Consider the following 27861-nt stretch of genomic DNA (forward strand, 5'->3'; position numbering starts at 1 on the left):
TGGTGATAGCAGTGACGGGCGTCCACCGGTGGCACTGCCTTTTAAATACAGGGCCTGTCTGCAGTGATTTCCTCCCATTTCAAGCCGTTTTCAGCATCCTCAACTTAAAATCATTGCTTGGGTAGAAAAAGGAAAAAACATCATTTTGCTAAATGCCAACATTTACCTATTAATTACTCCCTAACTATTAGTGAGCTTTGTGTTAATTACTATTACAAATTCCTAGGTGCTGGTAAATTAACAGGTGCTTCATTTCCTTTCCTGGGTCTGTCTTTAGGCTGCCAGGGCAGAAAGATTCCCCTCAGGAGATGCATGTGGCCCATCGGAGAGGGGCTGGTGGTCGCTAGAGTGGCTACAATCCTCCTACTTTAATGACAACCTCTATTTGGGAAATATAGTTTGCCAATGTTTTAGATAACTTTCAAGGTTCTTTCCTGCAATCACTTTCATTATTAGTTAGTTAATTCACAAGCATCAAGGGAGTATCTACTAAGTGCCAGGCACTGTCCTTGGCCCTGAAGATGCAGAGTTGAGCAGAGGAACTCTAGCCCTGCCGCTCACTCCTCACCATCTAGCAGGAAGCCACGTGGGTAAGTCAGAACCACAGCAATGTGGTGAGTGCTCTGTCAGAAGGCTAGAGATCACAGAAAAGAAGCGCTACATGTTGCTGGAAATGGCAAAAACCATTTCCCAAAGTTGGTGGCATCCTCACTAAATCCGAAGGCTCAGTAAGAGTATGCCCAACGCATAATGTGACAAAGGACATTTCAAGAAGAGAGAGGAGCGCGTGTCAGAGGCAGCTCTGAGCACCTGGTGTTTGGAGACTGGTGGGTGGCTAGACACAGGAGCTGATGAGGGAGGAGCAGGAAGTGAGTTTAAACCAGTTTCCCAGGGGGCAAGATCGCAAGGGAGCTTGGACGTTAGTCCACTAGTCATAAGGAGCCACCGAAGGGTTTTATCCTAGAAGGGGGGACTTGATTAAATTTGGTGGCATGGAAGGTGGTCTGCAAAGTGAAGGGGCTGGAGGCAGGGAACTGAATGGGGAGACAAATACAGTAGACAAAGGTCCAATCCAGGGGAGCAGCGGGACAGACGGAAAGAAGTGCCTTTGAAGGTCTAATTAGCCTTATTAAGCAATTCATCAACAGGGCAGCATCCCACCCAAAAGGCAGAGAGATACTCCAAGGAGTTGTATGAAATGGAAGGTGTTAATAGGCAGGAAGGTGGGGCAGGGAAGTTATTAGGGAAAAAAAAGACAAAACAAAATGAGAGAAAGAGAGAGAAAGGTTTGTTTCAGAACATGACATCTTCTTTTCAGGGAAGGAAACAGTTTCCTTTTTTTCTTTTTCTTTCTTTCTTTCTTTTTTGCTATGGATAAAAATATGATTTTTAAAATATGTATTTTTTTATTGAAGTATAGTTGACACACAACAGTGGGGGTTTTCTATTTTTTTTCATGCAGGTTACCTCACGAGTGCTGATTGGGAAATTTCTGATTAACTTTTAAAAGGTCACAATTAAAACTGTAATTAAGTCTTAGTTTGCTACTATCGGGGCAAACAACACCATTCTGAGCTTGTTTCTTTTTCTTTCTTTCCATTCTTCTTCCCTCCCTTCTTCTTTCTCTTTCTTTCTTTCTTTCTTTCTTTCTTTCTTTCTTTCTTTCTTTCTTTCTTTCTTTCCATCAAATGTACTCAGCTGCATTTTGTTTTTAACAGTATGTTTAGAGTGCAGATGTCACAAGGAAGCTTCCAGAAATGACATTTGTGCTCACTGCTTGCAGGGCGGGTTAGGGTCTGCTCACTCATTCTGACCCAGCCACCGTGAGGAAGTCACACCTGAGTCACAGAACAAGTGAGTCCCGTTTGCGTTCGCATGAGCAGGAAACGCTGGCCCGAGGTTTTTCAGTCAGGTTTCCAGGCACACATCACGGAACCCCCTTGGGCCACCATAAGCAGGAAACGAATTTATTAAAGGATACTGGGTAACTCAGAAAATGTCCAGGAGGGCGGGAGGGTTAGGCCTGGGAGCCACAAGACTGGGGTGGGCCTGGGACCACACTCCGGATGGCTTCTGAGGAGACCCCATTGGGTGGGGGGGAGTGGGGGGCTGACAGCACACAGTTCACACTCCTGACCCTGGAAGCCCCAAATTCTCCTGCCTCCAGCAGCCCAGTGCTCCCTAGTTTCCCTCAGCAGAATGCAGTTTCCAGCACCTGCTTCCTCAGTCCATTGTTTTCCTAATCGAAGTCTCCAGGCAGCATATCTGACCATCGGAACTTGGGTCTGTGAGTAAACCCCAGCTACAAGGAAGGCTGGAAGCCTTTCTCCTTGAGGAGGGGAGGCTTGGGTTGCAGAAAATACCCCAAACATAAGAGGGGTTTTAGAGCACGTGATTAGGAAACAGACAAATATTAGCTCCAGGAGGCAGCATGTGAAGAAGACGCTGGAATTAAGTGGTCTCTTCCTCCTGGGCTTCGTGAATCACTGCTTTTGTAGACATTGCAACGTTTTACTTTGTAGGATAGTTCTTTTCCCCAGACTGGGAAACTCCCCGTGGCAGGTGCGGTGTCATTTTTGGCTTTGTGTGCCACTTTGCTGATGCCGTACCCCAGGAGCAGCTCCTAAATGCATGTCTCCAAGCCCACGACGACCATAGAGCCTCAGGGCTTGCTCATTCAGGGAGGCCCCACCACGTACCTTCCGCGTCCTGACCTGTGTGGGGCACCGCAGCTGACTCAGCACCTGGACGGGGCACAGGTGGGCTCGCACCCTGCAGTCACCTTCTGAGCAAGGGCGCAGGGATGGCCCCCGGCATGGGTCATCACGGTGATCACCCGTCATCCTTATAGGAATAATGAGTTTGCCCTGGGAGAGCGGCCTTCCTTCATCATTCAGGGAGGTCAGAGACACCTTTGGCAGGCCACCCCAGCAGCCCCTACTTGGCACTAGTTTCCAAGGATGCTGTCTCAATAAAAAGAAACCCAGAAGAAAGAAGTACTGAATTCCAAGGCCATGTAAGGAAAGGACCTCGTAGGCCATCTTGTCTTTGAAATGAGGACTCTAGGCCTGGGGGAGAGGCTTATCCCACTGGTAACTCTGTTCCCATCTGTCTTTCTGAGAGCGAATGCTCAGGGATGCTCAGCGTCCGTGCCACTGATTCTCCTGCAGCCCAGGGTGTTGCCCAACTCTGACTCCTCCTCCCAGCAGAGCCGCTGCCCCCGGGAGATCGGAGTCACTGCAGGGAAAGAAAGCCATTCATCCCAACTCTGCCGCAGACTTAATCATGATCCCAGAGGGGAGAAGTGAGGCCTTGGGCAGATGGCTTCACTTCTCAGTCTTGAGTTTTAGTGTTGAGGGTTAGGACTCCCCATGGGGTTCTGACCAGTTTCCCTGGAAACACAGGCAGAAAGAGTCTTCGAGGAAGCCAAGCAAATCTACTGTGACCAGGAGCCCAGGCCCAACACCACCCGCAGACTTCAGCAACTTCCAGCGGATTGAGGTAAGTGGGTTCACTAGAATTCAGGGTGAGTCAATGCCCCAGGTCCCAGTGATAATGGGGGCTTCTATGTCTTGCTTTAGTTAAGCTTTCAGAAGAGTACAGTGTGGACTTCTGATCTGCCTCAGTGTAGAACCGAAGACACAGATTTTAGGCATATTGAGATTAGTCTCTTGCTCCTTACCTCACTCCCGGTGTCCGTGCTCTAGGTTTTCCTGATCATGGCCCCATTCTTTTGAATCTGAGGTTTCTTAAAAACCAAGCCTTTAAGCAATCTCATTTTAAGTTATTTTATGTCTACTTCCACCCAAACAAGATGAGGTCCACTCATCTTGAAGTTACTCTCCCTCCTTAAACAGTTGAAAAGCTGGACAAAAGGTATGGAACAATGGGTTTCAGACACTGGACAACAGGCAGTAAAGGACAAAGTTCCCTGAGAAAGGAAGAACAAGGGAAGCCCAGCGGTGTCCCAAAATGATGTCAGGGAAGAGTTTCCAGGACACAGAACAGGGAGGAGGAGACCCAGGCAACGTCTCCCAGAGTTGGGAGATGCCGTTGGAAGATTCAGGAACCCAAGGCAGCTCCAGTTCACAGAGCCAGATGTCAGTGAACACAGACCTGTGCAGAGAGAGAAAACTGCAGACGTCTTCAGAGGGTTCCCTTGGAATCTTTGGCCGAATACTGATTAGTGATTGCGTGTGAGGAAACTAGCTGAGACAAGAGAAAGACCCACCAGAAAAGAGCAGGAGAAACAACTTCCAAAGCCCACACAGAGCTGGGTATCATTTGCAACAGTTAGAGTGGAGAAACCTGAAGTATGTAGGGTATTAGAAAGACATCTGAAAGACTACTGTGGGATGAGATTGTCTGGTATCACTCAACAAAGGTCAACAGCAAGCCTCAAAAGGGCCCCACTGTTTTTTTCTTAACTGCATCCCAGGACAAAGCACAAAAGCATGTAAAGGAGTACCAAACATTCAGCACCCAAAAACAGAGAATGTAAAGTGCTTAGCATCCAATGAAAAACGGTCAGGCATACGAACAAGAAAATATGTATGATCTCTCGTGAGGAGTCATACATATGTGTAATCGGTGGTCCTCGTGTAAGAAGAAGGAAATAATGCTAACAGTTGAAATCAATAAAATCTTAGAAAGAATAGCAATAGAAAAAGGAAACCAAAAACCAATTCTTTGAGAATGTCGATGAAATCTATAAACCACTACACACACTGATCATGAATAAAAAAGAGAGAACCCAAATGGCCCACATCAGAATGAGAAAGTGGACATCACAATAGATCCTATAGAATTAAAAGGATAACAAGGGGTATGATAAACAACTTTATGACAGTAAGTTCAGTGATTTCAATGACATGGTACAAATTTCTTAAAAGGCATAATCTACAATGCTCTACCAAAAAGAAGTAGATAACCTGAATTGTCTTAAAGCTATGAAAGACTTTTTTTTTTTTTTTTTACTAAAAATTTTTGGATGAAGAAATTGCAGGCCCAGAAAAATTCTCTGGCAAGTTCTACCAAACATTTAAGGAAGAAATGATACCAAATCTACACAAACTCTCCCCTCAAATTGAAGAAGAGTATGGTAGGCAGAATAGTGGTTTCTACAGATGTCCATGTCCTAATCCCTGAAACCAATGGATGAGTTGCCTCACATGCCAAAAGGGGCTTTATAGATGTGACCAAACTATGGATCTTGAGATGGAGAGATTACCCTGCATTATCCTGGTGGGCCCAGGGTAAGCACAGGAGCACTTGCAAGTCAAAGACAGAGGCAGGAGAATTGAAATTAGAGATCAGATGATGCTACACTGTTTAGCTTTGAAGAAGGAAGACAGGGCTGTGAGCCAAGGAATGCAACAGTCTCTGGAAGCCAGAAAAGGCAAGGAAATTGACTCTCCTAGTGCCCCAAGTCAGCCCTGCCAACACCTTGATTTTAGCCCAGTAAGATTCACTGTGGACTTCTGACCTCCAGGACTGTGAGATAATAAATTTTGTTGTTTCAAGCCACTAAATCTGTGTTCATTAGTTCAGCAGCAATAGAAAAATAATACAAACAGGGAACACTTCCAACTCTTCCTATGAAGCCTGCATTATCTTGATACCGAAACCAGACAATGGCATTACAATAAACCACAGAAGAACAACATTAGATGTCATCAGCAAATTTAAGCAAATCTACTCTACTAATATATAACAAAGATAATTCCTCATGCCCAGATAGGGTGTAACCCAGGAAAGCTATTATGATTCAATATTCCATTGCTTTTCCAACCTGCTCCAAATCCCTTTAATAGCCCTGGCCTCCAGCAACCCACCCTATCCCATCTTCCATCTTTCCCCATTCCACTCTTCACTCAGAATTTATCTTCCTCAGCCTTCTCAGCATTTCCTAAATATATAACATATCTCTGTATGCTCATGCCTTTGCTCATGCTCTTCCCCTGCAAACAGTGTCCTCTCTAGTTTTCTCACTAGGGACACTTATTCACTCTTCATATCCTAGAACAGATCTCTTCTGGTGCTCTGAGAAGCCTTCTTCTTTTAGTCTCAGGCTCTTCCTCCCCATCTTCTGTCTCTCTCCACAGCACTCCAATGGGACCCATCTTACAGGACTTCACCTTCTGTTACAATTCTTACTTTCTTCCCAGACTGTGAGTTCCATCATTCGACATCCATGGTGTCGAATTCATCTCAGAATCCTCAATGCCTAGTACAGTGCCTGTCACGTGGGAGACTCTTCATAAATTACTGATCAATAGATACTGCACTAGAGAATAGTTGACAGTCACTTGAGATAGAGTCTAGTGTTCTGTGCCACAGAGGGAACTAATCCACAAGGAAGAGATGAGCCTCAGAGACTGGAAGGGTTCCAAAAAGAAACACATCATCTTTCCACTCAAAATTACATCATCTAATTGACATGCGTTTGAAGCCCCACCACGCTGAACCATTTATACATATGATATACCTTTTGAGGGTAATAAGGAGGATGTAATTAATACCATTTTTTAAGGAGGAAACTGGAGCTGAGGATGGATAAAGTGTTCACCCAAAATTGTGGAATGAGATAATGGCAGAGCAGTGATATCCGCTCCCAGGTGGCTCACGGTACCCTCCGCTGCCTGTTCCTTTCAGCATATGCCACAATTTCCCACCTCGACCTGAAGGAAGTGAAAATTAGATGCAGGCATCCCCTTTGCAGTTCTGAACCACATGCCCTCTCGATGATTTTCACTGTAGGCTAAGGTACTGGAGGTCTCCCCAGCCTGGTAGAAACCCTGGCTGCCCTTTGACCGCTACATCTTCTGGCTAGCAGAAGGTCTTATCTCTAGCGAAGCACTTAGAACACTAATAAAAATGAAAAAGAGAACATGTTTGAATGGAAGACAAGTAGGTACAGCCAATAGCCCAGTGAGCCTTCCCATTTTACATCTTAGAAATCATGGAATCACCCAGACACAGTCAGCCATCCCCACAGTCATGGCATCTTCACCTTGGGGTGTTGGGGGCCACTGGCCAGTCTGACACACCTGAGATTGGTCCCTTTATTCTTGTTTGACAAGAGAGATTAGTGTGAAAGATACCTTGTTTGACAGGTATCTTCTCACACTAATCTCTCTAGTTGGTCTTTTGGTTTTTACCATGTCTGCTCATCTATCTTCAACTTCACCTATTCTGCCCAGTTGTGTCCCCATCCCTGCGAAACTTGGGTAACGTAGATAAAATCTCTTACTTTTGTCTCTACTCCTTCCTCACCTTGGGAATTTCTTTTCCATTTCCCCTTTTCAGATCCCATCACTCTTTATGTAGAAAAGGAGCTGAATTCTTTCCCCTTGATCATTTTATTCATCTGTATAATGTAGTATTTTAATCTCTTCCTGTATGGGAAGAACATGCTTAGTCTCCTTTTACCTCTCCAGAATTATTTCGTTTGCATTCATTTTATTTTTTTAAGATTTTATTTATTTATTTTTTATTTATTTATTTATGGGAGAGAGGGAGTGCAAACACAAGCATGAGCTGGGAGAGAAGGAAGAGAAGAAGAGAAGTAGACTCCCCACTGAGTTGGGAACCCAATGCAGGACTCAATCCCAGGACCTTAAGACCATGATCTGAGCCGAAGGCAGATGCTTAACCAACTGAGCCACCCAGGTGCCCCTGTTTTGCATTCATTTTAGCTACTACCATAGCATGCTTAGAAAGATGTTCTTCCTAAGGGGGTGGCTCTTGATCTTTGACAACCAAGAACAGACAATAATCCTTGTGTAATGCTTTCTAGATTGAACACTGAGGTACAAAGTTCAGGGACACAAGCAGAGACAGATTTAGGTCCCTATGACAGTAGTAGTGGTAACAATACCTGACATTGGTAAAGCTTTTCACCTGATGAAAAATGAAAAAACATTTCTCTGATGGCATTCCTCAACCCTTAACAACCATTTAAGGTGAGCAGGGCAGGGCAGTTTCCATCAGTAATAAAAACAGTTGCTTATTCCAGGGGTAAATACTCACAAAGACTTCTGCCCTTGTGTTGTGTTTTTGCATGTGACCTGGCTTTCTCAGGTCCTCCTTCTTGAGAAAGAAAGACTGGATTAGCTCAAATGCTTAACCCATACCCTCAGAAAGCTCATTTGCTTTTGCAAGATTTCTGCAGTTCCAAGAGGCTGATGTCCTCAAAGCATCCTCTGACTCTGACTTCATGCCAACTTTTCAGCTCCTGCTCTCATCCAGTTGTCTTATGGAACTCAGCATTACTTTTTAATTTACATAGACACCACACACACACACACACACACACAGAGAGAGAGAGAGAGAGAGAGTCTTCATAAATAAGAAAGACTTGTTAAAGGTTTGGGGACAAGAAGAGCGAGTCTTTTACATGAAAAAAATTAATACAAACCTTTTAAAACTGGACATCAGATTTCCCCGATCGAATGGGTGGATCTCCCTACCCATCTTAGCAGGCCATCCACTCTTTCCTTCCCTGTCTTCTCTTTCCATCCCTCAAATTCACATTCATTTCTGTGGGAGAACCAAGAACCCACCAACATCTTTCTATCAGGTCTCAAGTTCCTTGTCATGGAATTCTCACCTTCTGCCCCAAACATTTTATTAAGGTGTTTCCCAGAACAAATAGGAAATCTGAAGATATCCACGAAGATCATCTTTTTGAATTCCTAATATAAGCAAGGAAGCTGAGTCTCAAAGGCTTTATGTGACCTGCCCACGGTCAGGGAGTTGGTATCACTTCTAATCTTCCATTAACTTCAGGACACAAAGCCTGAGACATAACTTTCCAATAAAACTCCCTGTGCAAGGCTGTGAGCTTATTTTAAGATACAGTCAATTGTACTTTGAACATTTTAAGTTAACAGTATGGTCCTCTTCACCCAGCTCCATGGAGCAGGGGCGGGGGGCTGTGAAGTGAAATTGTGATGTGTGGCCTGCTGGATGCTTGTCTCGTGTTGCTACAGTATTGTGGGTGTTGCCAGCTGCCTCAGGAAGTGTAAACACTAATGTTACTTCTTCCACTGCGTGTGGTACTAACTGAGTGATACAGATAGAGTTAGTTTCTATTCCAGTAAACACAATGCCCAATTTAAAGAGATTCTCAGGTTTTCTCCTTCCTTTCTGTATTGTTTTCCTCCTATATTGCTCATTCCCTTTATTATAATGTGATCTGGACTCACTTCCATTCATAAATCAATATGTTCCAGCAGTAGTAAATGTAAGTACTCATTCCAGGGGTAAATGCTCTGAGAGATTTGTACCCTCGTGTGTGTGTGTGTGTGTGTGTGTGTGTGTGTGTGTGTGTTTATTTAGCCTGGACTGAGGCTCAGGCTGAATTTTCCGAGTAAAGACCACACACACTAGAGTTCCTTCTACAATCAGTCCCTGGGGACCCTCACACCAGTGCCTCACGTCCTCCTGCTTTATCTCAGATACATGCCCGCACCACAGATCGGATGCGGCAATCCAGGAAGGGTGCGACATGGAGCTTGACAGGAAAATCCCAAAGCAGGTACTGAGAGAAACACGTCTGGTCCCCCAGGTACAGCATGATGTCAGGAAAGCCAGACCTCGGCGCCAGAGCTGCTTCTGGAGTGACACATGCGTCCTGGCAGGGGAAAAAAAGCCAGGGCAACTCCAGGAGCAGTGACAAGGTGGGCAGCAAGATGGAAGTCAGTGAGCGAGGGTCGGATCCATTCTCTCTCCTACCGCGGGACTGAGGGACTGCTCAGGGGAGAGAGGGCAGCAACTCTAGAAGGGCGGGGAGAGTGGGCAGCTTAGCAAGATGAGACCCCCCACTCACTCCACAGAGATCTGTGTACAAACATATATGTATGGGACATTGCTCTGACGCCTAGGGAAACAGCCATAAAAAAATTAAACATAGTTCCCACACTTGTGCAGCTTATCATGCAAAGGAAGAGAGATCATAATTAAATAATCACAGAAGTGGTTAAGTAATTCCTATGGTGATAAGGGCTGTGAGGAAGAGGTAGAGGGGCTGTGTAAATGCGCGCTAGTGAACCCGCGCTGGGTCCGGGTGGTCAAAAGCACTGCCAAGGGGGTTGAACATGTAGGTGGAGCCCCAAGGGATGAGTTGCCTACGTGAATGGCACCCATGAGAGAGAAAAGGTAAGTGCTGAGCACTTATGCATTCGATAAATATTTATTAGGTGCCTACTGTATACCGGGCACACGCAAAAGCATTTGGGATGCATTAGTGAACAAAAAGGCAAAGCTCCCCGCCCTCACGGAGCTGGCGTGCCTGTGGAATGAGAAGATGAAAAGCCAAAATTGTGCGGGCCTCAGTGTGGCTTCTGCGAGTGAGGGGGAGAGCCGGAGATGATGCTATGTGGTAGGAAAGGGCCAGATGACAAAGTCGTCTTCATCGCCGGGAGGGGCATAAGATCCTGGTACTTTGTATCTCCCGCGTATATGTGTCACCACCACGATATGGGAACATTCATTAAAACCAGATACATCAAAATAGAAATTTGGGGGCACCTGGGTGGCTCACTGATTTGAGCGTCCAACCTTTGACTTCAGCTCAGGTCTTGACCTCAGAGTCGTGAGATTGATCCCCACATCTGCTCTGCACCCAGAGCAGAGTCTGCTTGTCCCTTTCCCTCTGCTCCTCCCCCACTCATACTTTCTCTTTCTCAAATAAATGAATAAATAAGATCTTTTTGAAATATAGAAAGGGGTCCTCCCACTTGGGGATGCTATGAAGCCAATACACAGCCTATCCCCTCCAGTAATGACACCAAAACAGAAACTGGAGAGGCTATGGCCAGGAGCCCATCCACACCGATGACCCTTCCACGCTGGAAGCTCCCGCAGGCAGGGATCGAGATTTACCCTGTGCCCAGGTTGACGCTGGCATCCTCTAGAATGGGCAAATGCTCACCAGCATTTACTGAACGCCTACCATGCCCTAGGCATTGCAGGAGGAGATGTACATTTAATGAATGGTCGCGGCAGCCCCACAAAGTAGACGTCGTGTTCTCCCTATTCCTACTTGATAGACAGAGATAAGGAAGCTAAGGACCACCGAAATTACACAGCTCGTTCTTGTCTAAACTGAGATCAGAACCCAGGTATGTCCGAATTCAACAGCGTTGATGTTTCACTCTGTCTCCCTCTGCCTCATGGAGACCCAGGGAGCTGCAGGCCCCGGTCCCAGCTCCTTGTTTTGGCTTCCTCAATCCCCATGCCTCCTTCCCCACATGCTATGTTCAGCCGCCTCCTACACACCAACCTCTCCACCAAGCATCGTGAACTTGGATCCAATGCTGAGGGTCATCAGATCCCATTCTGAGGACAGAGCTCACAAGGACTTAGAGACTCACCACAGAAGCAGAGTCTCAAGCCCACCCAGACCTACAGAATCAGAATCTGCATTATATCAAGCTCATCAGGGGTTCTATATGTATAATTTGAGGAGCACAGGTCTCAGCCCAAAATGCCCTTTCTCCTGCTCCTCACCAGGCTATGCTTGACTCAACATCACCTGAGTATTCACAACACACAAGACTGTGCTTACAACTGAGGACACAAAGTTGAATTAAATATGAGACACAAACTCAAGATGATGATCATGTAGTCCTGAGAGAGACATGTAAATAAATGATATTTTTTAAAGTGTGAGTGCTAGGAACAAAGTAAGAACAGGAGAGAGTATTTCATACGCCTCACTGTCTCTAAGCAGCATCATAATACCAGGCACGAAGAAAAGGCTTGGTGATATTTCTGGAAGAAAGTGGAGAGAAGGTAATGCAGAGAAAGGGCAGGAGGGAGAAATGAGAGGAGGAAGGAATAGCACTAAGCTGTCGTTTCTAAAATGACAGCTCAAGCAAGATGGGTCCATCAGTGATTTCCCCAGTCAAACTCTTGGATGCCCTGATATCAAGGTCACTATAGTCCCTAACCCACCAGCCTCTTCCCTTCACCTCTGCTCATGTGATTTACTTGGAAAGAGGCCTTATCATTCTCAGCAATTAGTCTAAAAATCTTAGATTTGTCTTTGAGTCTTCCTTCTCCTTTGGTCTTTCTCAAAGCTATTATAAAATCTTCCTCTTCTGCTCATTCATGTGTGAGTTACTCAGTGTCCAGTGTGTGTTCTGTGCAGGAGTTCAGGGGTAAAAAAGATCATTTCTGGCTGAAATGCTCACAGTTTCTAGGAGTCAGAGGGTCACAGTGTGGGGGCAGACAGGGAACTGAATCTTGGCCCAGCCACTTACCAGTTTGACCTGGGGCAGTCCCTTCCTTGCTTTGCACCGTTATCCATAACGGAGGATAACTGTACCACCTCACGGACTCACGTAAAGACTCAGTGAGACGCACACGGTCGCCATCATTATCATCGTCAGGGAGCAGGGTGGGCTTTGAACATGCAGCCGGGGACTGAGCTTACAGAAGGACAGAGAAGTGGAAAGGCTGGAGCCCTGTGGAGGGGATGGCGGGTCGTCTGCTCAGGGTGAGGCCCAGGGTATGCCGGAAGCAGAGGCTAAGAAGGCTCAAAAGCCTGCTTGGGGCCCCGTCCTGGAGCACTGCAACAACCCATGAGCTCTGTGGCAAATCTGCGACAAGAAGGCACTGCAAGTTTCTACAAAAAGAAGGATCGTGACCAAAACTTGTTTTCACTGGATGTGTTGGCGGACAGTGGCAAAGATGGGGAGGGAAGAGCCTCCGGCCAGAAGTGGGGTAGTCAGGAGGAGACACTGCCTGGCAGCGAGAGAGGTGCCAGTTCACTGACAGGAAGAAGACGGCAGGACCTCTGAATGGAAACATCTAGAAGGCAGGTGAACGTGCTAGCCTTAAACTGAGGAAATGTTTGGGCTGGAGGGACCAACTTGGAAGACATCCATGGAAAATAATAATTAAAACCAGTAGCACGGGGACATGCCCTGAAGGAGTTCAGGTAGGGAGGAGGGATCCTTGGGCACTCTGCGGGAGACGGGGAAGCAAAAGGAGTCAGAGAAGCCAGGAGGAGAATCGGGATTTGCAGAATCATGGGTTTAAAAGAAGAGAATTAAACCCTATGGAGAAGGACCTAGAAAAGGACTCGAATATGGCAGAGACAGGCATGAGTGACCTTCAACAGGACAGCTAAGCAACTAGGGCATCCTTTTTCACAGTCTCTGCAGCCTAAGGTAATATGAGGCTGGTGGGAAAGGCTTGATACATACGGGCTACGTGAAGCAGCTGCCACATCTTGGGCCAAATGCCTTCTGCGGAGAGTCCATGGCCACGGTCCACTTCCTATTGAGCTTAGCCTGATTACTCTGACTTGACGTGGTGGGAGGGGAGTTCACACCAAAAAGTCAAGTTGTTTCTTTAACCCTGAACTCTTGGACCTTGAGGATTCATTTGCTCTCTTGCTTGTCTTCAGGACATCCAAGCTAGGTAGAAATCCATCTCCGTTTTTAACAGCTCCAGAGGCAAAAAACTCATGGTAATCTGTTCTCCAGTTTCTGAATACCCTTGCCAAGGTTAACTAGAAAATAGGCCCTTGTAACCGAGAGTTTCTAAAAAGCACACTTGACAAATTGAGTAATGAGTCAACCAGTAGGAAAAATAAAGTCAGAGATCACCCTGCTTCTGGAAAGACTGAGCATGGGGTCATCGGAGGCTGAGGGAGTGGACTGTAAAGGAGGTGCAAAGGCCAGAATCCCGGAGAGTGTGCTCTGGGGCTCTACTTGGGGAACTGAGGGTCTCTGTCATGCACAAGACCATCAAAAGCACGACATACAAAGGAACATTTGTGCTGTGCCCTGAGAATAAACTCGAATGAGGTTATTCACAAGGAATGATTGTCATCAATGTCTCGTCATTGAAGTCTTTCCCTTTCTTGGTGCCTAGAGTGGATGACCCTTGAGATGGCATATGGTGCTCAGAGACAAAGGGCATCACTTACCATCAAGAAGGCATGTCGTGAGGGAAGAGTGGGAGGACAAAGAAGTACCGTGCAGAAAGAACTAGAATAAAAATATAGTCTTGCTGTAGGTAAGGAGACAAAGCTTCTAGTTAGGCTATGGGAAATAATATTTTATCATATTAAAAAATTACTTTAATCATTTTAACATTTACTGAGCAGTTCCTAGGCAGGGAGCCCAGCTCAGGGCAACAAAACACGATGCCACATTCCCTGGAGGTGTGAACAGCTCACTGAAGGAGACCCGCGTGAGCATTCTACGGTGACACAGCACGAAAGGCGCTAAGAGAGGCAAGTAGGTGAGGCTCACGGGGCAGGGACACTTACTACTCCAAGAGAGAAAGAGGAGCTTATAGAAGAACAGCACAGAGAGATCGTGCCACGTCTGAGGACTTTCATGCATGCTACATGGATTTAGCAGTCCACTGGCATTTGCAGACTGAATATTCATGGATGAACACCGTCTCCATTGCATGATCTGAAAGGTCTCCGCCATGAGGTAATTGCTGAGACACAAATCTGAATGGCTTGCCAGGATGCTAGAGCGGACTCACCAGCTAAGTAGCTGGTGAATGGACAACACCCGATGGCTAGCATTCATGTCCCCCCACGGCTCAGCTCTTCTCTTTGACATCTATGAAGTCACGCTCCTACTGTAGTTAAGATTTTTTTTTTTAATTTGATTTGCAGAGCCAGGGAAACATGGAGTTAATAAGGTACAGATGTCATGAAGTAAGGAGTTTATTTTAGTGGAAAAATTTATTTAAGTCACTTTAGAAATCACCTTGGTCCCCTCTTTATAGAACCATTAAGAGTTTAAAAGGATCCCTTACATTTTTCACACTTTACTGCTTTTTATAGTGGAAATGATATGTCATGGTGACATTCATGATTTTGGAGGCTCATGAAGGTCATGGATGAACCCTCTGAGAATGTCAAGGGTCCAGGTCTGTGAATAATGAGTTATATTTCATTGGTACTCTACTAGATATAACAAGGCCTCATTTTAATTTTGGAAAGTAGGTATATTCTCCTTTATATGCTTTATCTACCACTTGGAGAAGGCTGCCATTGCTCTGCCTGGTTTACCAAGGCTTAATATGTGCTACCAGAAGCTCAAGGATGATATTTATCCCTGACACTGCAGCCTGACAACAATTAACTACATTCCGCCCCTTGAGTGCTTTTCTCTCCGTCTACTTCCTGGAACCTCATAACCGCTGGGACTCAAACTCTGGCCCCGCCCCCCAAATACCCTCCCCGTACTTCAAACTTAGCATGACAACCCACAATCTCAATCTGCTTCCAATTCTGTCTCTTTGTTTTGACTATTACTAAATCAAATGTATTTATTGCTGAAGCCAGGAAATTCAGAGTTGGCCAGACTCTTTCCCCAACATCTAATCAGTTACCAAGTAAATCGATTTTACCTCTTAAATGACTCTCAAATGCAGCCAGGCCTGTCCAGCTCCATGGCACTGCCCTAGCTCTGGGCCAAATCATCTATCATCACAATACCCTGAGCCCCTGCATTGAAACCATCCTTGCTCTATCCTCCAAAAGGATACTAGGTAATTTTTCTCAAACTGCAAACCTTGCACTCATTGGCTTCCAGTGAAGATCAAGATAGCGTCCTATCGATAACTGGTTCCTGGCCAGTGACTCAGATGCCCTCGGTCTGCATCCAACACTGAGGAGCGCCTTGGCTGTGAGCTCTTTATCTCCCTGAGCACGCTGTATTCTTGCAGACCTCCATGCACTCTGCATTTGCCCAGCTCTTGTCCTACACTGCCTGAAAACTCTCGTGTTCTCCGAGAGCCTCTCACAGTACCTTCAGGATCCAATTCAAATGTCACTACTCCAAGAGAGCCACGGTTCTATCTCGTAGGGGCTGGCCCATCTGGCCCCCCACAGTACTGGACACACACCACTATTGTGTATATGTCACAGCACACGCTAACATCTTGTTAACACGTCTATCTCCAGTGATCCGTGAGCCCCCGTTCATCTCTGAATCCTAGCGTGTAGCACAATGCTCGGCCCCTACCAGGAAGTCCGTGAGCATCTCCTGAATGAAAGGACTGAATGATTGAGATCTGGAGCAAGGCGGTAAAATGACCGAAGCGTGTTATCAAAAGGCAAAAACGGCTTTTTTGTTAACTACAAAGTGAATCAAGGTGCCAGAAAAGTTAAAACAAGGATGAAGAATGCTTTTATCTCAACCGACTTTTAAATTACTCATCACATCTGTCCTAGCTAAAGACTAACCGTAGTCAACCCCCTGCCGCCTGGGAGTCACTGTTTCACACTTGGGCACCAGATCCTGCAACATGTTCAACGATCAGAGAAGAAATACTTAAAGAAATGCTATTGGGCTTTTAAATGTAAAAAGATGCCCAGAAAGAGCCTTTGCTAAATATCATTTCCCATCTGGTACCTCGGACCACAATATCCCAGGCATGGCTTGGGTCATACTGCACACAACGTCCAACACCTACAGCGGCAGTTACTGTAGGGCCATGACAGTGAGGTTGCTCTTTCTTTAGTCCCTCATTCATTCACAGACGACAAGCGGGTCAGCCCCTACGTGCTGTGCTCCGGAGAAGCTAGGACAAGGGTGGGCCCCTGAGATTCCAGCCTTACTACAGACCCGTGTCCTGGACTCGTATCATTAAGCCGTTGCTATTTAAATCCAGCCTGGTTCCAAAAATGTTAAGTTCCCCTTGTTCTTAGCAGGTCACAGGCTACCCTGGGTAACCTCAAGAAGGCTGCTCAGCGTTCTAATCCAGCTAGATGGCCCTGCGGGGCACGACCCGGGTCCAGGACACAGGGACGATCAAAACGCCCTGTTTAGGGTGAGTCCACCGCTGTTCTAATGCCCCAGTGTGGGGGGGTTTGTTGAAAGAGCATTTTCGGAGAAAGAAAAGATTTCGATGAAGGCAGGAGATGAGTAAAAGCTGAGCTCATGCTAGAACCCAAACTCTTGGCATTTGGGTGACGCGGTGTTAGGGCTCGGGGGTGGGGGAGGCGGATCCCTGGGTGCCCTCCCCACGTCTGGTGGCGGAGAGAAAAGCTTCCAGAGCAAATCCAGTCGGGGAAAGACGTAAACCCACCGCAGTCGGAGCCGCTCCCGGAGGCTTCCTCAAGGTAGGGTACTGGGGAGCTCAAGCCCAACTCCAACCTGACAAACCACATGACAATAACCCACCCGCCCAAGACGGCCGCTCCCCAGCCCCCGCGGCCCCAGACGGGCTCCCACCGGACTCGGGAGCGCCGCGCCCACCGCCGCCCCACCCGGGCCCGGCCGGGGACCCCCCCCCAACCCGCACGCCCACCCCGGCACCACCTACTGCAGCCCCGCCCCGCGCCGGCCCCACGTGCAGGGCCCCACCCCGGCGTCCGCGGCCCTTTAAACACCCCCCCCCGTACACCCCCCCCCCCGCCTGCCACCCGGACGGCAGCCGGAGAGGGACAAAACTCATGGCGTACAGCCAGGCTCCTCCGCGGATCACGTCCCGGGCAGCCCGGCCCGAGGGGCCCTCCACCCCCGGCCGCAGCCCCCCGGCGCCCCCCAGCCACCCGCGGCCGGGCCGGGGAGTGCGGGGCGGGGCCGGCGCCCGCGCGGGTCTCCGCCGCCGCCCTCGCCGCCGCCGCCTCCGCCTGCCGCTCGGGCCGCCCGCTCGCCCGCCGCTGGGTGCGCTGCACGCGGGGGGCAGCCGCGGTGCAGAGGTTCATGCAGCGGCGGCGGCGGCGGCGGCTGCTGCTGCTGCTGCTGCTGCCGCCGCGGAGGCAGACAGACCGGGCGCTGCCGCCGCCGCCGCCCTTCCCCCGGCTCCATGCCGCCGCCGCCGCCTCCTCCTCCTCCTCCTCTCCGGCGAGGGGCGGGGGGCTCCGGCCCCGGGTGGGCACCGCTCCGCGCAGCGCCGCTCCCCCCTCTGCCCTCGGCGGGGGCGCCCGCCGCCTCCTAGGAGCGCACGCTCCGCGCGCCCTGCCGGAGAGAGGGGGCGGGCGTGGGCGGGGGCCGGCGGGCGGGCGTCGGGGCGGCGGGGACCCCGCGCGGCGGCCGGAGGAGGGGGCTTCCCCGGAGGATGCCCGGCGGCGGCTACCCGCTCCCGGGCGCGAGCTGAGCCGGACCCGGAGCGGGCGGCGCGTCGCCATGCCGGCGTGACGGGCGCCCCCGGCTGCCCGCGCGGGCCCCCGCGCTGCCCCACGCCGCGCCGCGCCGGCGCCGGGCGGCAGGATGGGCTGTATCCAAAGCATCACCTGCAAGGCGCGGATCCGGCGCGAGAACATCGTGGTGTACGATGTGTGCGCCACCATCGACCAGTGCCCCACGCGCATCGAGGAGACCTCGCCCATCGTCCTGCGCTACAAGACCCCCTACTTCAAAGCCTCGGCCCGCGTGGTCATGCCCCCCATCCCCCGCCACGAGACCTGGGTGGTGGGCTGGATCCAGGCGTGCAACCAGATGGAGTTCTTCAACACCTACAGCGACCTGGGCATGTAAGCGACCGGCGGCGCGGAGCCGGAGCGGGGTCCCTGGCCCCGTCTCTGCTCCCCACCCCGACCCTCCTCCTCAGCTCCTTCTTAACGCTCTCCCCATCCTCTTTCTAAACCTTCCTCCCGCCTCCTCTTCCACCTCCCTCCTCCCTGCGCTTTTGTTTCAGTGACAGGGCGGGTGTAGGGAGGCTCCTCGCGAAGGCATTTTCTCGTGGTTTGCTTCTGACTCCCCGTGAACGCCAGGAGGACGGTGCGGGGTGGCGAGAACGCGACAAGGAGGGTTCGAGAGACGGGCGTGGGGGTGGCTGGCGAGTGCCCTGGGAGTTTCGGGGCGCCGTCTCGGCTTGATGGGGCTTCCCGGGAAGAGTTTGGGGGGACCTGTGGAGAGAGGAGTGGCGTGGAGTGCCGGGGGCGCACGGGCTGTGCCGCGCGTCCTTTGGAAAAGCCCGAGAGGGCTTGGAGGAGAAGGTCCCGGGCGTCCGAACCGGACTCGCTGGTTGTGCCCTTGTTCCCTCGGCTGTTGAAGTCGAGCCCTTGTGGCCCAGGCCGGGAAGCCTGCAGGCGTCTCCCTTCGGAGCCGCAAACCGGGCAGAGCCGCCTGTCTGGCTCGGCGCCCTCTGGACGAGTTGTGCGGCGGTGGGGAGCGGGAAGGCACCTTGTGCGAGCAGCCTGGGGCTGGCGCGGCGCAGGGTTTTCCTTGGGCTCCGGAAAGTACACGTCTGCTGGCTGTCCAGGGTCCTTACTTGCTCCAGAACTTTGCTAATTGCGGCGCCGGGAAGGATTTCCCAGCGCCCACCGGCGAATCCAGTCGGCGAGCTGGGAGCTCTCCAACTTCGTTCAGCAGCGCCGCTCGGTGCGCGCCGAGGTGGGCGGCTGCGGGCAGACCCCGCACGGCGGCGACTCCGCGGCCGCCGCCGGGAGCCCGCAGCCTGCCCCAGAACCGCAGGCTGCGGGCTGTCGCATCCAGGACTTGTTAGTTACTCACTTGCTGAACTCCCTGCCGGTCTCCTTGCAGAAGCCGGCTCTGAGCAGTTGGCGACCACAGTGGCTAAAAGCTTTGGGGCCTGCATTGTACCTGTGTTAACGGTGTTGGTCTAGAGCACTCTAATTAGCCTGCAGCCTCTAGAGAAACCCTTTTCTGGAAACCCAGCCTCATTTCATGTATTAGCCGAAGACTCTGGAGCTCCCAAGGTTCATGCGTTGAATATATGGGGCAAGAGAGTTTCTATTTTGAAACACCAAACTATCTTTTGTAATGGCATTTCGTAGGCTTTGTACTGCACTCTGAGAGCCTGGAAGTTAACACTAGTCCTAGGTGCTGAAAGAAATTTGGGCGGGTTGTTTTGTTCCCCCTGCCTTCCCCACAAAGAGTTTGAACTTTTCTCTTTAAGCATAAAAACTCAGTGCTGGAGGAAGCGCATTCCCTGTGAAGATGGGCGAGAGCCTGGTTTCTTCCTATATGCCTCTGTTCACTCTGTTCTTATTTTTCTGGAAGACAGCCGGATGTAAGCAATGGGGGACATATTATTTTGGGTGATTCATGCCATTTAAAAACAGACACACCCTCCAAAGGATGATTATATCAAAACACAGGGGTCTCTTAAAGCTGTTCTTTTAGAAACCCATCATTTCCAGCCAAGCCAGGGAAAGGCCTTCCCTTTTGTCCTGGCCCTGATGGCAGTGTGCACCTTGCGGGGGCAGGGGGGGGGCAGTCAGTAATTGCAGTCTGGGGCCCCTGCAGAGAAGGCCAGGAAGGACTGAGCCAAAACAGCCTCACTTTTCCCCAGACTGCACAGCAAGGCCTCTCTGCTGCTTTGTATCTGTTGTGAATCAGTAAAGCAAAAGCAAACAAATAAATAATTTCTTTCCATAAAAGAAAATATATTTTACCTCAGGAAAAGCAGAGCTGAGTTATAAACACAGTAGTTGAACTTCTTGAATCTGGGGGAGCGTGTGTCCACAGGGGAACCAGCTTTATCGGGGATGAACCGGTGTTAGGTCTGAGGGGCACTTACTCCCTGACCTTCCCTTGCTGAATTCTTGCCTCTGGGGCTAGGAAAAGAGCTTTGCTTTTAAACTGCCACTGCCGGTATTTTAAGAATCTTGGTGTTCATATCGATGGAAGCAAAACAAAACCCAAGAAATTGTGAAGCATATTATTGGAGATCCGGATCCAGGGCCCACCTATTTTCACACTTGCAATAATTGCTCTGCTTAAGCATACTTTACAGGCCAAATTTGACTGAACCCACAAAATATTTATGCCCTGAAAACTTAGCCAGTGCAGACTCTTTCATAGGACCTCATACTGCATGAAAGTCTGCACAGTCTGTTATTACACACTTTAGCCGGTATCTTGAGTGGGGGAAAAAAACACCAGAGGCTGAATTTTCACCCCATGCAATGCTCTTGTTACATGAAGCATGATATGATCAGAGGGTATAGGTTAGAAAGCTGCCTTTTCAACATTTTAAAAGGGATTGCCAGAGGAAATCCAAAATTTAAAATAGCAAGAAACTTCTGGGGACAGACTTAAAAGAAAACATAAGCTTTTGTGGTTTAAAGTTTCTGCATTTCCAAGAAGGAGTAGGTTTCTGAAGGAGCATTTGAAATAGTTGATGATCATGATGCTGGAGCTTAATTTGAACTTGAACTCAAGTGATTTGGAACTTCCTCACATGATTGCATAGAAGCCAGGCTGGTGAATACTCACGTCCTCTTATCTAGCTCTCCTTTGGCCCTGGTGAACCCCGCAAGTGCAGCCCTGATCCAAGGCTTCATCTTTTGGGAAGGAAGGGCTCTGGTTTTTTGTCAATCGTCCCATCAATAAACAAATATCCATCAGGCACCTCTCAGAAAGCAAAGGACCGAGGAGGCAGCTTCATCGTTCCTCATGCAGGAGGGAGGGCACATGCAGAACAAGGCTTTGCTCCCAAGTGCTGTAGCAGAAATGCTGGGAAGAGGGGCAGGAGGCCAGGCAAGGTCTTCTAGAGGCAGAAGGACTGGAGCTGGATGTGCGCAATGGTTAAGATTCAGCTGGACAAGGAGGGGCTCGTTCTAGAAGGGAGGAACAGCAAATACATGGGGACAGGAAAGTCTCAGGTGTCTTAGGAAGGCATAAGGAGGCTAGGGTGGGGCTTTCGAGTAGGAGAGCAGTGGGAGGTGAGGTCCAGAGGCAGGCCAGGGTCTGCTGGCAAAGGCCAGGGTCTGCTGGGAATGACCTGGAAGAGAAAAGGCTGAGGTCCCGTCTTCTGAACCAGTGCAGAGAGGCTCTTCATACTTTTTTCCTACCTCCACAGCATGCAGGGACTTTCAACAGAGACGTAAAACCTTTGTGATGAAACAATTTAGAAAGCTAAAGTATGCCACCTAAGAGGTTTCCAGAGTGAGGTGTGGACAGAGAATGGGGTTCATGTGTCAAGGATGAACGAGGTGAATCTGAGGTCAAGGGGAGGACAGACAATGGCTAAAGGCGCTCCCCACTCTGAGCCCGTGTGCGTCATCTTCTAGAGCGGTAAAGGAATTGTGGTCAGCCTGGGGCTGGGAGACCCTTGGCCTGGGTGAAACCTGCAGAGCTCGTAACTCACTCCTGCCCATCTCTACTCCTTCGTCAGAGCCAATGTTGATGAGACTTGGACTCGACCTGCCCATCTTTGCTGCCAAACCAGTCCAAACCAAGCTGGTTTCTATCCATTCCAGAATCGTTTGGGCGCAGTTTGTGATTTCCGTGTTACCAAGCCAGCAGGTGGTTTTGAGAGACTCACTTTTTCAGCAATATTCTGCATAGTTGACAGATCCCTCCATCTTGAATCACTCCCATCTGTTAGCTTTATGCTGTTCTTCTAGCATTTTCTCTGTCTTACCTCAGAGTACAACTCATGAGGATATTCCCCATCTGATCCTTTCCCAGGGGAATTGTATCCATCCCAATGGCGGTAGATGGCCTGTGTGATACGCGGTCACCTGCAGTACAGGTGTGTGTGTCGATGGACCTTTTCCACTTGTCTGTCTCCAAGGCATCTCAGGCTTCCTGTATCCAAACCGGAACTCTTGATTGCCGCCATAGCTCCCTCCCCAGATCTGCCTCTCCACCGATCTACCTCCATCTTGGTATAAAGAACACCTCCAGGGCGCCTGGGTGGCTCAGTGGGTTAAGAACACCTCCAGCCCCTGAGCTGCTCAGGCTAAAACCTCTGTGTGTCATCCTAGAATATTTTCCCACACATCCAGTCCGTCATCAAAGCCCGCTGGTCCCGTCTGTGGCGTAGCTCTGTAATCCGGCCACCGCTCAAATATCCTCACAGGGCAGGTCACCTGCTTCCGCAGACAATTTCCGGCCGAACTTCCCACCTTCATTCTTGCCCTCCCTCCAAGTGAGATTTTCAAAATGTAAATGTCATCACTTTCCTGCTTTAACTCGTTTACTGACTTTCCATTGTAATCGGGAGGCTCTGTGAAGGCCTCTTCCCAGTCCCTGAATTTCTGTTCTTAAGCTATGTCAGCCTGCTTCCATTTCCAAAATAAATCACTACTTCATCCCAGGTCAGAACTTCTCCTTGTGTTGATCTCTGTCTGAAATGCTCTTCTTGCCCACCTTTTTCGAGCACATTCCTACTTCTCATTCAGGTCTGAAACCTGACCTCGTCAGAGGCCACCCAGATTTCACAGTTTAAATGAAGATTCTTCTGTTCTCTTGAATGAGACACTCTTCTTTTACTTGTTACAGTTTGTAAGAACGTAACTGTACGTTTACTTAACACCTGACCCTTCTGCTAGAATGTAAGCCCCGTGAGAGCAGGTATCACATCCGTTTTATGCTCTCTGAATGGTGTTGAGCTCCTAGCAGATACTCCATAAACATTTGAAAAATAAATGAGCCATTTTTTCCCACCTCAAGTACTCTGTGTCATCTTCAACAAATTGTCTCTCTCTTCAAAATCAGCTTTTTTTTTTTAAGCCTTATTATTTTTTTTAATTAGAGAGAGCGAGAACACAGCAGGGAGGGGCGGGCCAGAGGGAGAACCCGGAGCAAACTCGGCGCTGAGCACAGAGCCCAACGCAGGGCTCGATCTCATGACCCTGAGATCCCAACCTGAGCTGAAACCAAGAGTCAGATGCTTAACTGAGGCCCCTGGGCCCCCCTCAGAATCAGCTTTTCCAGTCACACCCAAGGCTAACCCGATCAAGCTCTTGAACTCTAGACACCCCAGCCGTGGCTTAGCATACACACAGTTTCACGCCGCTCTGCTTTCGTGTCGTGGCGTTCTGCGTCGTCCCCGGCAGGGCCGCTGCTGCTCAGCACGGGTTTCCCTCTGTCACGTCCTCTGCCTCCATGCAGATCTGTGCACCAGGAGTGGGGGGCACCAGACACCGAAGCCTCACTTTCACGTCACCTGTGATCAAGTGGCATTCGGTGTCTGCCCGCAGAGACGTAACCTGGAGATGGTGTCATAGCACCGTTCGCCCGCGTCACTGCCTCGTGGCCGGAATCGCAGGACTGTGTGTGCTTTAGTACCTCACCCCTTCGGGTCATTTCCCTCAAAGCTAGCACTTCCCTTCTTGTCCATGGCTGCACACGGCCTGCACGTGCGGTGTGGCTTTGAGTGTGGCCCGCGCCAGTCATAGAGATGGCTCCTTCGGGCATCTGATGAGCCCCCCAGGCCACTTGCACCAATACCCACCCTGTCCCATTCCTGTTGCATCCGCAGAGGGCAGAGCTCATGACCTGGAAGGGGCTAGCTGCTCTTCCCCAGAAATGTCAGGGGCTCCCAGTCTAGAGCATCAGATGGGAAACAGGATCCCGTTCCCTTCTGAGAGTCCTGAGTGCCCTTGAAGGGGAGCTGGCCTCACCCTTTGCCTCTAATCTTCTCCATCTCGCAGAAGAGGAGCAGGGAGGATTAGCAGGTCTGATGAGGAAGCATTAAGCTCACTGGAGATAAAGCAGGACTCCGGGGCTGGAGGGGGTGGGAGGGACCGGAGGAGACATCGGACTTGGGTTAGGAGGGGAGGTGAAAATGAAATATGGCTGGTGTCACCCAGATGCTACAACGCAGCCAGGCACTGGGTGGGCAGGGACAGCAGGGCGTCAGTGATCTTCTGCCGGGCAGCAAAGGCAAGGGCTGTCTTTGGGGCCATGTCTGCAGATGCTCCATGTTCCAGACGAAGAGAAAGGTGGGCGATAGGATAGGGAACTGCAGATGCCGGTGTGGGGCACAAGATGCCAAATACCCCTTACCCCCCGATTTGTACAGTGCTCTGATCTCGGCTGCCCCTCCTGGAGCTCGATGCTGTCAGTGTGCCCATCTTTCTGAGGGGAAGACTGAGGCCCAGGGAGGTTAGAGGACTCAAGGGCACAAGCCTAGCAAGTGGCGGCACGGCAACTGACTTCTGACCCTGTACCCTGCCTATCTGTTTGCTGCCATGCTTGGCCCGGCGAGGTGGGGACCAGCCAGCACCCCGTCCCCGTCAGTGCTAGGAAGCCTGGCGGTTACGGCTGTTAAGGCCTGGGGCCTCACTCCTGCTTCATCGCTCCTCGAGGAGAGGCTCTGGTTTCCCAGAGGCCCCGGTTGGGTGATTCTGTAGTTCCCTTTTCATGCGGCCACTTGGGTCGCGGATTCCAGAGGCGCCGCCGTGTCTGACGTGTTCACACTACCCAGGCCATGGGAAGTGGCCACCGTTTATGAATGGCTGTCCTGAGAAGAGCCAGAACAGGAAGTGAGCAGCAGCAGCGCATTCTGGTGGCCACCCCCAGACAGGCAGGGCCCGCGTGGTGCCGGGGTCCCTGGGAGGGGTTGGGGCGCACACACCAGCCGCAGAGAAACCCCCACAAGGTATTGGGGGAGCTGCATGCTATTCTCACTGGGTCTCCCAAATCAGCGAGATACCCTGGAGTTGTTGCAGTGGGTTTTAGAAAGAAGGGCGCGTGTGTCCAGGTGGTGGGAGACTCGTTTGCACCCAGGAAAGCCTCCCGAGAATGGGAGATGGGCTACTGAAAGGCCGCGAAGGGAGAGGGAGAAGCCACGGAGGTCTCTGTGCCGAGCGCTTTCCGCGCATGGCCCCCACCTGGGAAATCTCAGCAGCCAGGGGTCCCTCCTGTGGCAGCGAGGTTCAGTAGCTGATCCAAGCGGCCCCACCAGGAGCCCAGGCCCCAGCCACCCCTGGCTCCCCTCTCTTTCTAACCCACTGCCTTCACTGCTACGAAGGAGGCGCTCAGAGCTCGCTCTGCAAAATATCGTTGTCCTGCTACAGTTCCCTAGTCTCTTCCAAAAGCGTCCTGCTGTAGTACATTTCTCTGAATTGTGGGTTTTCTCACCTTTGGAAAAGGAGAGAATTGTTTTGAGGTCAGGGGTGCGGACATCTCAGAGCTCCCGCTGAGGGGGGCAGTAGATATTAGGAGTGAGAGCCAGTGCTTTCTGGGGGTGCAGGGGGCACAGAAGGCAGCCCCTAGCTCTCAGGGACCCTAAGCCGGCTAGTCTGGGCCGCAGATTGTGGCTCTGGGCTGCCTTCTCAGGACCTTCCTTGATGGTCCCGTGTCAGCCCCGATGGGCAACATGGCAGTCACCAGCTGACGACTGTCTCCCAGACCACTCAGTTCCTGGGCTTCAGAGTCTGCTTGTCCCCTAGACTCTCCAGATCATCGCTGTTTGGACAGATGATCAGGAAGAGAAAAAAGACTCCCTTCTGGTGGCAAAAGGACCCTTGGCTCACCGGGCCGGCATCCTCCTGGCTCCTGGGAATTGTGGTACTACTGTTCCCCTCCCAAGGCCCCCTCAGGCTGCCATGTTAGCCCTGGGGACCCTTCTCCCTCCTTAGGTTCCAGGATGCTAGCCGGGGGGAACCAACAGCTCCCTGTACCTGCTGAGGATGGCGACTCCCCAGTGCCAGGGTTCGGGTCAGAAGGCCTGGATTCGAGTGCCCATCACGTGATCTGTGGCAGATGCCTTAACAATTCAGTGTCTGCTCTGCACTCATGTCACTGGGCGATAAGATCTGCCCTGTCGCCGTCACTGGGGGTAAAACCATGAAAGAGCTCTCTAAACTGAAATGGGCTGTGCTTGCTTTACTGTTATCATTATGGAGCGTGACCCTTGTCACTAGAGGATGACTCTCAATCAGCCTCAAGGACCAGGGAGGTTGTGGCTGTGGCCCTTTGGCTTCCGGGCAGGAAAGCGTCCTGACACTGAAGATGGGGGGTCCCAGACAGCTCAGCAGCTACTCCCGGGCCCCGCTCAGAGCCAGGGATTGGGGGAGGCTGCTGGCTTTGCTGGCTTCCCCTCATCCCACCCAGAAATCACCCGCTCAGAGAGGAACCTAGGACTTGGGGACAATTCTAGAGTGTATGAGCCATGCTGTTGCAGCTCCAGAAGGAGCTGTCACTGCAGATGTCCTAGCCCAGGTGAGCAGGTAGGACCAACACCTGAAATGATTCGCATCCAAATTATCATTAGTGTGTCTGCTGTCATTAATACACTTTATTCTCTCCATATAAAATGACTTTGTCTCTTTGTAAGACGACCTCCCATAATTAACCTGATGATAAACACGAAACATATTTAGGGCAACCATAATTCCCATTTCACACGTGGAAGAGGAAGCCCAGAGATGACAGAGTGCACTCAAGGTCACCCTGGCAGACATTGGGTGGGGCAGGCCCGGGGCCCAGGCCTCTCAGCTCCAGCCCTAGTGCCTCCCGGTGCCAAGTGCACAGTCAGCCAACCCTGGACAGGAGCTGGGAACAAAAGAAGTCACCCTTAGAGCCGTGCACATTGGGCACCTCTGGGCCAGTCTGCATTTGTGGCCTCTGAAGACAAGAGGGCAGAGAGAACACTTCAATGTATTCAACAGAAGGAAAGAGAAACGTGCGGGCTGTCAGATTAAAGGGAAATAAATTTAAGACCTTGGTGTCTGATGGCACCTTACTGGGGTTTCTGGGACAGGCCTGCCTCAGAAAGCCTCTGGCTGGTGCTCTCCTGGGGCCTGACCTTTCCAAGCTGGCTTTGGGCCTGTGTCAGGTGGGGGCACTCAGAAGCTGTCAGAGGCCCGGCGAATGGGAAGTAATAAACCAGCATCCGGGGTCAGCGTCTTGAAGGGCAGGTGGGCTGAGGAGGTCGGGGCTTCCGGGCATGAGTGGGGGCCTAGACACACCTTGGCCAGTTGGGAATGGCCAGAAATAGGCCAATGAGATGTCGCTTTGCTCTAGCCATGGGTAGGGGACTGGGGTCGGGCGCTGGGGTATGTGGGGACCATGAGGCTGGAGGGGACTCAGGCTGGTCTGGGACAGGATGCTGCCTTACTTCCTCCTCCTAAGGGCCACCAGCCAGGCCTCCATTCCCAATGGCAGCCTTCACACCAGAGGCTGGGGGGACTCCATTCAAGACCAGATTTTTCTTTGTCTTTTT

General features: G+C 50.5%; 1 protein-coding gene and 1 long non-coding RNA gene across 10 annotated transcripts in view; one reads left to right on the plus strand and one right to left on the minus strand.

Annotated features, from left to right (window-relative positions):
- Nucleotides 1-18484, minus strand: part of LOC309849598 — a 51397-nt gene extending 32913 nt beyond the window's left edge. For all 7 annotated transcript variants that reach the window (XR_014303769.1, XR_014303770.1, XR_014303771.1 and 4 more), the window contains exon 1: nt 18398-18484. This is a non-coding gene — a long non-coding RNA (uncharacterized lncRNA). The remainder of the gene's footprint in view (nt 1-18397) is intronic.
- The window catches only part of FAM78B (family with sequence similarity 78 member B), a 91008-nt gene continuing 80151 nt past the window's right edge, over nt 17005-27861 (plus strand). For 2 of the 3 annotated variants that reach the window (XM_082702302.1, XM_082702300.1), the window contains exon 1: nt 18190-18466. In XM_082702302.1, the coding sequence (XP_082558428.1) occupies nt 18204-18466 (263 nt within the window). In that variant the 5' untranslated portion in view covers nt 18190-18203. Of the gene's footprint in view, nt 17111-18189; nt 18467-27861 lie in introns of those variants that run through there. The other variant, XM_082702301.1, reaches the window with a different exon arrangement.

The sequence above is a fragment of the Mustela nivalis genome, assembly GCF_964662115.1.
Source record: "Mustela nivalis genome assembly, chromosome: 16".
NCBI lineage: Eukaryota > Metazoa > Chordata > Mammalia > Carnivora > Mustelidae > Mustela > Mustela nivalis.